This window comes from Physeter macrocephalus, chromosome 11 (genome assembly GCF_002837175.3).
Source record: "Physeter macrocephalus isolate SW-GA chromosome 11, ASM283717v5, whole genome shotgun sequence".
Lineage (NCBI taxonomy): Eukaryota > Metazoa > Chordata > Mammalia > Artiodactyla > Physeteridae > Physeter > Physeter macrocephalus.
Window position 1 is genome coordinate 31,033,697 of NC_041224.1, and position 10,996 is coordinate 31,044,692.

A 10,996-nucleotide genomic window follows, 5' to 3' on the forward strand; every position below is an offset into this window, starting at 1 on the left:
CGCTGGGTCTGCGCGTCTGGAGCCTGTGCACCGTAACGGGAAAGGCCACAACCGGTGAGAGGCCCGCGTACCACAAAAAAAAAAAAACTAATTTTTGAAAACTAGCTATCGGGACTTCCCTGGTTGGCACAGTGGTTAAGAATCTGCCTGCCAATGCAGGGGACACGGCTTCGATCCCTGGTCTGGGAAGATCCCACATGCCGCAGGGCAACTAAGCCCGTGTGCCACAACTACTGAGCCTGCGCCCTAGGGCTCGAGTGCCGCAACTACTAAAGCCCACGTGCTCTAGGGCCCACATGCCACAACTACTGAGTCCGCGTGCTGCAACCACTGAAGCCTGCGTGCCTAGAGCCCTTGCTCCACAACAAGAGAAGCCACAGCGATGAGAAGCCTGCGCACCACAACGAATAGCAGCCCCCGATCGCCGCAACTAGAGAAAGCCCGTGTGCAGCGACGAAGACCCAACGCAGCCAAAAATAAATAAATAAATAAAAACTAGCTATCAACAATGGAGGGAGAGAAAGTCTGCAGGAGACAGGGAGGGAATGAGACTTCTTGGGGATACACCTGTTACAAAGTTTTCACTTTGAAAACGTAAGTTTTATACATTCAAAAAAGATAATCAAACAGGAAAGCAATTCTTTTAGGAAGTGTAGACAAAGAAACATATCTGCCTGCAATTAAACTGGTGATCAAACCACACAGAGAGGAAAGACTCATCTCAGGCACCTTCAGAACATGCTGTTCTGACTGCACATCCTCAGTGGAATGTGGGAAAACAGAGCTGGTAGGAAATCTTAAATTCCATACAGTATTCTGCCAACAGTAATACTGGTATTACTTTAAAACTTTTATACACAGGATAGTGTAAATAAGTAAGTAATAAATACTGTTCGGAACCAAGATTTTCAGTGTAAGAGAAAAGATTCAAGCGTTTAAAAGAAGTAAAAATCCTTAAAGGTTCAATCTGATTGGGCTGGAGAACCACAAGTGATGAGGTTTATAAATGTAATTGGCCACCGGCTCCGACAGTGCGGACGCAGAGCAGCCTCACGAAACGGGAGCGGAAGGACAGCGGGTGAAGAAAAGGTTTTCACTGTCCGTGGTGCACACTCGGCAAAAAATTCTGAGGAAAAGTAAGAAAGTGCACAGCTGGGGTGGTGGCTACTCCCGGGGATGGGGGTGGGATGGGAGTGCTGGCTGTGAGGCCACCAGAAAGGCAGCGGGGACAGCTGGCAGACCCACTCTCCTGACCTGGGTGGATGCCCACTTCACCCCTAGTTGCACCCGCCCGTGTGTTTTATACATTTGTGTCACCTTTAACAACAAGAAGTTTAAATTAAAAATTGTGATTGGAATTATCAGTATGATAATAATCAGAACTGTTGATTTTTCTTTTCAAAAGTACAGATTTCCTAGCTCTGTCTAGGTGAACAGTCTGAGCATCACTAAGAGGGAGAGAATCTGAAATCACTGCCTCCTGATGGGATGCAACACAAAGCCCCCTGCCCACCCCCCCATGGAGGATTCTGGCCAGAACAGTTAGATCCAAATCCAGTCATGCCCCTGCAGTGACTTCCAGTGATGGGGAGCACAGGGTGGGGGAAAGCAGAACAAACCCAGAATGGGAGACGTTCTGGGGGCCAACCAACTCGGTTTCCACAAAAAGACAGGAGCGTCAGAAAGGATGCAGGGGGTCCTGGGCTGCTCTAAATTAAGAAGCTTAAAAGACCTTATAACCAAACATGCGTTTGGGTCCTAATTTGAACAAATCAACTGTAAAAAGACATTTCTGAGATAATCATAAAAGTATGACTGCAGAATGGGTAGTAGAACCCATATGGAACCACCATAAATTTTATAAGATATAAAATGGGACCGTGGTTACGAGAGAAAGGTCCATGGTGTTTTAGAGACGTGGACTCCAAATATACACAGGGGTGATTTGTACATGGGAATTCGATATACCATTTTCTCAACTTTAAAATGTCTCAAAATTTTCCTTATGTAGCCCATGTTGTGAAACATCACTGCTCTACAAGACCTCCACTAAAAGTCATGGATGTGACAATCTGCTTTTGTTACAGATCAAACCACTACCATAACACAGGTTCTACAAGAAAACCACACTACAGGTTCTAAAAAAAATTACTTATGATCAAAGTTTACGCAAAAACTCACACAGTAGGTACAGATTATTTGTACACAAAAATTACTTTCCTATTTCACTTCCTAGGGAGTTACTGGTTTTAGAGGTTAAAAAAAGCCATGCTTATCTCTACACTAGGAGTCAGCAAACTGCAACCAGGGGCCAAATCCAGACCAGCGTCTGCTGCTGTCAATAAAGTTTTATTGGGACGTGGCCCACCATTTGTTAACAGATGGCCCACGGCTCTCTTTGCTGTGGTGGCAGAGTTGAGAAGATGCAGCAGAAACCACAGGCCTGCAAAGCCTCAGATATTTACCGTCTGGCCCTTGACAGAAAGAGATGGCAGCGCTCTGCTCTAAGTCCTCTCTGGAAACCCCACTGGGTGACCCAGGTGCCACCAAGGGTGCAGCCAAAGAAAAAGGCTTACAGTTCTAAGCACTGACACATTAGCTATTACACACAGCGAGGCCCAGGCGAAGCAAAGCTGCTGGGGAAGCATGCAGCTGACTTCAAATTTCAGAAACATTCTTATGGCCAACCAGGCCTGTCTTAGAGAGGCACAGAAGACAAATGCCAGAGAGGGTTCAGAGAAAAGTGTGATAAAAATGCAAGGTCATCAGTCTCACGCAAGAAGCTTTTGCTGCCACGACAGGTCATACAGAGTATTCATCTGCAATTTCTCCCTTTTAAGCGCTGACACACTCTTCCTCAAGAATGTGAAGAGAAATGCTATTCGCTAACTTGTTTACCATCTACCTCTCGTCCTAGAACTCAGGCTCTGTGAGGGGAAGAATTTCTCCTGCCCACTATCACACCCCCAGGGCCTAGACACGCACTTGGAACACATCAGACACTCAACAGATATTCAATTATGAGCATCAGGGTCCTGTGTTACCACCACTTACCAACTCTGAGACTGTGGACACCACTTACTAAAAAGGACCACTGCCCTCCATCTCCCCCAGCCCAGGACCCAAGCCGTCAGCAGCAAAGCTGAGATTCCGCGGCTCCCAGTGTTCTCACCTCTGAGAGAACACACACTGTGGCACTTGGACTAAATCCTCCTACTGTACTAAACCTCACACGTTTTGGAGACGGCTAAGGAAAAAAGAGTATTTATAGGGACTTCCCTGGCGATCCGGTGGTTAAGACTTCCAATGCAGGGTTCAATCCCTGGTCAGGGAACTAAGATCCTGCAAGCCATGCAGCACAGCCGAAAGGAAAAAAAGAAAAAAAAAAAAAAAAAGAATAGTTACAGTCTCTTTTACGTGTAAGTTTTACGTTTCAGGCTTAAGAATCTTTGGTTCAGGGAAAGACAGATGAAGTAATAACCATTAGCTCAAATTTCTGTTCTAGTTTCAACCCAACAGGGTTGAAAAAACTGAACAGCTTATCCTCCAGACCTTGAAAGACAGAAAAGACATGGAAATGAGGGGGTGGGGGAGGGGGCTGGTCTGTGAGGGGTAAAGAGGGAGGGTTGACACTTTCCTGCTTCTCACCAGTGACAAGGACAGGTGCCTGAACACTCGCTCTCCCTGGCAGGACACATTCTGTCCAAGTCTGGAGTCTACCAGTTCAAAAGGGACCAGGGAGCAGGAGGAGGACGTGCAGACAGAGGACATTCTTGCTGTTCTTCCCTAAGAGTGCTGAGCGCTAACTGAGCAGGGAGAACTTACCAAAGACATGAGCGCGGTTAGTATTTTAAAAAGAATTTTTAAAACTGACTCAGGAAAGAACGTAGAAAAGAACCCAGGTTTTTGTTTCTGTGGTTAGGAAGGACCCTCCCCCACTGGCAATCAGCCTCCAAGCACCCAAGAAAGAGAAGCCCCTCTCTTCTGCTGCAGACCCCCAACCAAAAGCCTCGAAGACGCCGGGTTGGCTGATCCCTTATTCAAACCCGGACGTTGTTAAATTAACTCATGCTATCCTCTTACCCCAGCCAAAGTCAAGATGTTCTCCAGTGACCTGGTCATGATGAGACGCTTCCTGGCACGAGTTACTGCTACATACAGTAAATTCCACTCGTCCTCAGAAAACGACTCTGAAGAAAGCAAAGGGGAAAAAAATATCAACACAGAAGCCTGATAACAGAAATTTATATTCTCATCTAAATGTTTACTATTCGGGTCTTCCCTGGTGGCGCAGTGGTTAAGAATCTGCCTGCCAATGCAGGGGACACGGGTTCGATCCCTGGTCCGGGAAGATCCCACATGCCGTGGAGCAACTAAGCCCATGTGCCACACCTACTGAGCCTGAGCTCATGAGCCCACAAGCCATAACTACTGAAGCCCGTGCACCACAACTACTGATCCTGTGCTCTAGAGCCCACAAGCTACAACTACTGAACCCATGCACCACAACTACTGAAGTCCATGCATCCTAGAGCCCGCGCCACAACTACTGAGCCCACACGCCTCAACTACTGAAGCCTGCGTGCTCTAGGGCCCACATGCCGCAACTACTGAGCCCACGTGCTGCAACTACTGAAGCCCACGTGCTGCAACTACTGAAGCCTGTGCACCTAGAGCCCGTGCTCCGCAACAAGAGAAGCCACTGCAACGAGAAGCCCGTGCACCACAACAAAGAGCAGCCCCTGCTCACCGCAACTAGAGAAAGCCCTCATACAGCAACGAAGACCCAACACAGCCAGAAAAAAAAGTTTACTACTCCCCATCGCCCCAAAAAACCCTCAGGATTTGCTGGCTTTATAAGCAAAAATTTCCTACAAACACCAACTCCGAAAACAAACAAAACCCTAACAGACTAGGGGCACAGAACACCCAAATTTTGACTCCATGACTAACAGAGAGCTTTTGTTTGTCTGTTTGTGGGAAAACTTCAAATGGTTTTATTCTAAGACTTAAAACCAAAACAATAGCACTGATGCTTAGAGTTTAACAGGTAGCCTTGAGTATTAACTGATACAGAAGCAGACAAATGATAGAGTGCTTACACTAATCCCTTGTATGATTTTCGGGCCTCTTTAATAAAAAGGAAAATTAATTAAAGAAAAAACACCTTGGTGAGCAGGTAAACTGTATGTTTTAGAGCTTCTGTCTGATGGGGAAAAACCCACAGCTGAAGAGCTGGTGCAGGTTAAACAGGACACAATAAACACAGCTGCCCTCCGAGCAGCCCTGAGGGAGGTGAACCCTGGAGACTCAGTGTTTCTAAACACACAGTCTAAGAACAACAAATTTAGGAGCAGGAGGATTTTCTTGCTCTAGAAGGATCCTTCCAAGAGCCACACTGTGCAAGAAAAAGCAAGGCAGCCCTGCACTGAGGCGCCAGTGGTCTCCTTACCGACTCTGAAGTGGGGCAGCTGAGCGAGGTTGTGCCTAGCACAAGGCACTTTCACGAAATCATCCAGGACATGCACAGTGTCAAACTCCAGGCCTTTGGCCTTGTGCACAGTGCCCAAGATGTACTCTGGAACAGAAACACAGCAGACAGGCAGATGAGGGGGTGACGGGGAAAGAAAGGAAAGAGGAGAAAAGCTTATACTTCCCACCACTCCCAAAACGCTAATTACGTTTTCTTGCCTGGGTGTGGCTCTGCAGAAAAAGGGGGAAAAAGGAAACCTCAGTCAGAAAAAAAAAAGGGAGAGACAAAAAAAGACGAGCGGAAAGTAGAAATTCGTTGCAGGTGTTGCGAACACGGCCGAGTCCCAGTCCAGAGCTCACGGCGGCTGCCCACCGTCTGCTTCCTACGCACGAGGGGACAGAGGCCCAGAAGAGGCTGGGGGTTTGCCCAGGGTCACCCGGTAGCAGAGATGGGACTCGGGAGCACCTTCTGCGGACTGGAAGTAGAACAGAAATAAAGGGGCCACAGGAGAACAACAGCCTTGTTCCACTGACAGAGCCGCCCATGGTCACCCAAGATGTCCACGCCGGCAAGAGGCACCGGAGGCCGGCTGCCCCCGCCCCCAGGGGGAAGTGAAGAGCCCCCGTGTCCCTCACCTGCAAAGTCCAAGTCCTCTATGTGGCATCTCTCTATCCTTTCCACCAGCTCTGGAATCCGGATGTTGTACTTCTCCACGACCGCAATCTTGGCTTCCAGCTCCTTGTCCTCGGCCGCAGTCACATACCGCTTGAAGCCGCTGAAGCCCTCTCGGTGCACCCACCTTCTGATGAACCTGTCTTTAATGACGAGGTTTCCTAGAGGGAACACGCATAGGGGTCAAGGTGACACAGGCTGCGCCGACGTGCACTCCTAACTGACCACATGATGAATGGTCTCAGAGCTGGAGACCCAGGTCCAGGCTCGACGGCATCACTAACCTGCCGCGGACGCCTGGGCAAGTCAGCGCAGTGACCTGTGCCATAGCCCCTCCAGCTCCAAACTCAGGGTCAAGAGCCCTGCCTTTGACATCCTTGTCTGCTTCTCAGGGATTCGAAATTGCGCAGTAATGAAAAAACGAAAGCGCTACAGAAATGTTAGAAAGGATCACATGGGGCCCATGCAGAAGTCTCGGTGTGTGAGGTCGCCCGGGCAAACAGGAAGATGGCGGGGAAGACAGCCTAGGGGCCAGCGTGACAGAGAAACTTAGACTCCCGAGAAAAGGGTCTGGAAAGAGCCGTCGGTGCCTCTGAAAACAGGAGGTCTCCGGCATCCCACCGCTGATGAGAAGAAGCCACACCGGCTCCTCCAGAGCAAACGGGAACTGACTCAGAACCTGCCCGCCCGCCTCCACCCCGCCACTGTGTGCCTGCGTCCACCCCACGCAGCAAGGAGGACACTCACGTCTCTTCCGTTCTTCCTCCGGCTGAAGAAGCGTCCAAATATCAATGATTCTGTCCAATCCAAATGATTTAATCCCCTGAAAAAGTTTTTCGGTGGGATTTTTTGGTGTTTTGTTGTTTTTAATTTTTTGTTTTATTTTTGTTACTGTTGTTAACAGGACAAAGTAAAGCAAACGTAGAGATGGGATTTTGAAATGAGACGCTTTTTTTGGAAACAGATCTCAAATTGCACCCAAAGCATAAAGACAGCGAGTGGGAACCTTCATCACGCACAAAAACAGAGGCTACAACGCAGCCTGCAAACTCAGGATGACCCAGTGCTAAGCTCTGGCTGCTCCCTCAGACTTCTGCTACGTTTAAAAAAAAAGGCAAGAACTAGCTGCATGTTGTTTTCATGTCAAAGAAGGCAATTTAAATCATCTACCTTCCAGGAATATAAAACAGCTGCAGCAAAGAAGACAGATGAGACCTGAATACCGAGTGTGGAGCACAAACACTCGCCGCTGTTTCTTCTGAGGAAAGAACTAGACTGTCTACAGGTACTGGATTTGTTAAAAGGTCAGCTCCTGGAGGAGAGGGCCTGACCCTCCTAGTTCAGCCCACCTCTACCGGGAAGCGTGTACTGAGGGCTGACTGGGGCCCAGGACAAATGCCCCACACTCCAAGGGTTTAGATCATTTGGGGAAGGGACACATAAAACATTAACAACAAACAGAGACCAAAATAAGACAGTACAGATTATAACGTAACCAGAAGTGATCAAGCAGGATGACACATGTGGGAGTGAGAGAGGGGAAAGAACAAGTTCACATCCTGTGCGGCGTGGAAGATGCTCCAACAGTACCATTTCCTTACAATAACAAAGATGGCTAAACTATGCTATATCCACTGAGGAAGTATTGTAAAGTCACTCAAATAGCAACATGGGAGAAAATATGCTCGTGGGTGGAGTAAAAAACATACTCTTTTATGCACACTCTAAATGCAATTGTGTAAAAATACACAACTATAAGGCCAAAAACATAAATAATTAGCAAAAATGAGAATTTTTACATAAAACACTGAGATTAAGGGTGATTTTTTCCTTTTAATTTCCAAACTTCTGTAACTTGGTTACATAATCTTTATAAATTAAAAAAATGAGCATCAGAAATTTTTTGATTTTGATTCACTTACTGTATGTACTGAGGGCCTACACATAGTAGGCCCTGGAAAATATTTTTTTCATAGATGAACGGGTGAATGTCTCTCAGACATAAAACTCTGCTTCCAAGAGTTAAAAACGCCGTACACATGTCACTCAACCCTCCTAGCTTCCCTGTGAAATAGGCAGTGTCACTGTCCCAGAGACAGAGGGGCTGAGTCACCTGCCACAAGCCACACACAGTTAGTGAAGAAGCAGAGGTAGAACCAGTGTCCACTCTGCGTCCGGAGCCCAGGGCACCTCCCAGCTGTGCCCTCACCTCGCTTGTCTTACACGACTGATCATCACACCCCAGGACACTCACAGGCAGCCGGCAGCCCCACGTGCACACAGGTGAGAAGGGCATTCTTTTTTTTTTTTAAAGAACGGAGGAAAAGGTCCACAGTCCTTGCTGGGCCAGACTTTACAGGACTCGCTGGACCAGAACAGCCAGGGGGAAGGACTTCACAGCGCAGACTCGGGAACAGTCACAAACCCAAATGCCTGTGTGCAGAGTAAGCCTGGATATGTGGGCCGTTTTCATCGGCTCTGTGTGTTGGCAATGTTTCCCGGCAAGAGCAGAGAACAGAAACGCACTCCTACCCCTATCAGGTGGATCCGGGCAGGCACTTCTCCATCCGTCACCCGTACGGCCTCATCAAACACGTTGGCGTTGGTCCGGGACAGCAGGGCCACCTGCCCCTTCGTGTCACCTCGAATGCCACCTTTTGGGAGAGAGCACAAACGCTAGGGCAAATCCAGATAAAGAGGGAAGCTAATCTGTGTAACAAATACGAGTAACTGAAAGCCTTACTCTGATGGTTGCCTCCAACCAAAGTCTTTTTTCTTACTCGCTTGCAGACATCCAAGATCGTAGCTCCCACATAGGCAATTTCCACACCAAACCTAAAACTCTGTGGGAGAACAACACAACGAAAGGAGTTAACACCCCCTGAAGAACATGAGCACACTGCTCCCACCGCCAAGGCCTGGCCTCGCCAAACCCCACTGAGCATCTCTGACTCGCCCGACCTGGAATGGGTACTTGGAAATTCCCTACTGTAAACCGACTTACACAGAACAGGAGCTTGGCAAGCAAAGAATCACTATGCTAAGTTTTCAGAATAGCATTTTCTATCTTGAAACCTGAGAGTTACCTGCTTTTCTTTATCTTTTGCCCCCAAATCCAAACCTTGACAATCTTCCACCATGTTTTCTACAGTCGTTTTCTTACCACTGCTCCCGGCGCAGCTCAAAGACCCCTACCTCATGCCTCCCCAACTTGGCCTCTTTCCCTCTGCCAGCTGAATCTTTCCCTCACGTGTTCATCAAGCTCTGTGCCTCGCCACAAAAAGGAAGAGCACTCCACAAAGAAAAGGTGACGTGTGGACTTTCAAGACTCCTGCAGCCTGGACAGCCCTAGCCCCTTCGTTCCCCGAGACCAGCAGCAAACTTTTCTTTTAAGCAAGTCTACCATTCTTTCCAAACTGCCTCTAACAAAGAAGCGTATATTATACAGAAGATTAAGGAAGGAAGGGGGCCTCTCCCTGCCCCGAGGCTCCCTCAACATCGATTCAAACCCTACATAACCGGCCACGGGACTAATCACCATTTCCTGAGCATTCCCTGCCCTCCCCCTGCCATGCTGCATGGCAGTAACTTCTTACCCTTCAAAACGAGGCCCAACACACTAATCCCTTGACCACTGTAGCTGGAAAGACACCATTCTTGCCCAAACTCATGGTATTTATTGCCTTTTTCCATTCACTTATAACTTAAGGTAATGAAGTATTATCTACTTTGGTGAATATCAATAACACAGCCTAAGGAAAGCAAGACTTTCAACAAACAGTACTTTGTTGCTACAGAACTATTCTAAGCGAGCCGTAACTCAAATTATAAAGATCCATGAGTCCATACTGACACAAATAAATAAATGAATAAATAAATGGAAGAGAAGACACAAAATCTCCTTCGCAGAAGAATTCCAAATAATCTACGTAGACACTCCAACTCTTGTTCCCGAGTGAGCGCAGAGGGCAGTGACTTCCTTCCAAGGCACACAGTGTGGAGGGGTGGCAGGGGGAGTCACTTCACGGTGAAGGGACCTGCCAAGCACCACTTCAGCCAGGGGACCAAGACAACATCATCAGTTATAAATCATGTTGATGGGGGACTTCCCTGGCGGTGTGGTGGGTTAAGACTACACGCTCCCAATGCAGGGGGCCCAGGTTCGATACCTGGTTGGGGAACTAGATCCCATATGCATGCCGCAACTGAGAGTTCACATGCCACAACTAAGAAGCCCGCCTGCCGCAACTAAGACCCAGTGCAACCAAATAAATAAATATTTTTTAAAAAATAAATAAATAAATAAACCACGTCGACAATATGGGCCCCCAATACCTTGCAATGAAAATGGCAATTTTTCTTCCAAGGCCTTCCTCCCAAAACATCAGTGCAACCACCAGACAAACACCAATAGAGGGGTACCCGACAAAACACCTAACCAGTCCTCTTCAAGGTCCAAAAACAAGACAAGTGTGAGAAACCACAGAGCACAGCCAACAGGAGCCTAAGACTTGACAACTGAATGCAGATAGGGTCACATGAATAAGATCCTGGAATAAAAAAAGGACATTTGGTAAAAAACCAAGGAAATCTGAATAAACTATGGACTTTAGTTTATAATAATGTATCCATGGTAGTTCATTAACTGTAGCAAATGTACCACACGAATATAAGACGTGAATAATAAAGGAAACTGAATGTAGGATGTGTAAGAACTTTCTATACCATCTTCTTAACTCTTCTATAAACCTGAAACTAAAAAACGTCTATTAAAAAAAATTCCTCTGGGACTTCCCTGGTGGCGCAGTGGTTGAGAATCCGCCTGCCGATGCAGGGGACACGGGTTCGTGC

The 10,996-nt window shown here is 47.5% G+C and overlaps 1 protein-coding gene across 4 annotated transcripts in view; it reads right to left on the minus strand.

The window, feature by feature from the left end:
* Nucleotides 1-10,996, minus strand: part of FBH1 (F-box DNA helicase 1) — a 52,359-nt gene that overhangs the window by 11,726 nt on the left and 29,637 nt on the right. For all 4 annotated transcript variants that reach the window (XR_003681622.2, XM_028494917.2, XM_024129607.3 and 1 more), the window contains exons 14-19: nt 8,889-8,988; nt 8,678-8,799; nt 6,893-6,968; nt 6,109-6,306; nt 5,453-5,578; nt 4,084-4,190 (exon numbers count right to left, since the gene is read on the minus strand). Coding sequence is in view for 3 of the 4 variants with exons in the window: in XM_028494917.2 (XP_028350718.1) it covers nt 4,084-4,190; nt 5,453-5,578; nt 6,109-6,306; nt 6,893-6,968; nt 8,678-8,799; nt 8,889-8,988 (729 nt within the window). In the remaining variant the exon portion in view is untranslated. The remainder of the gene's footprint in view (nt 1-4,083; nt 4,191-5,452; nt 5,579-6,108; nt 6,307-6,892; nt 6,969-8,677; nt 8,800-8,888; nt 8,989-10,996) is intronic.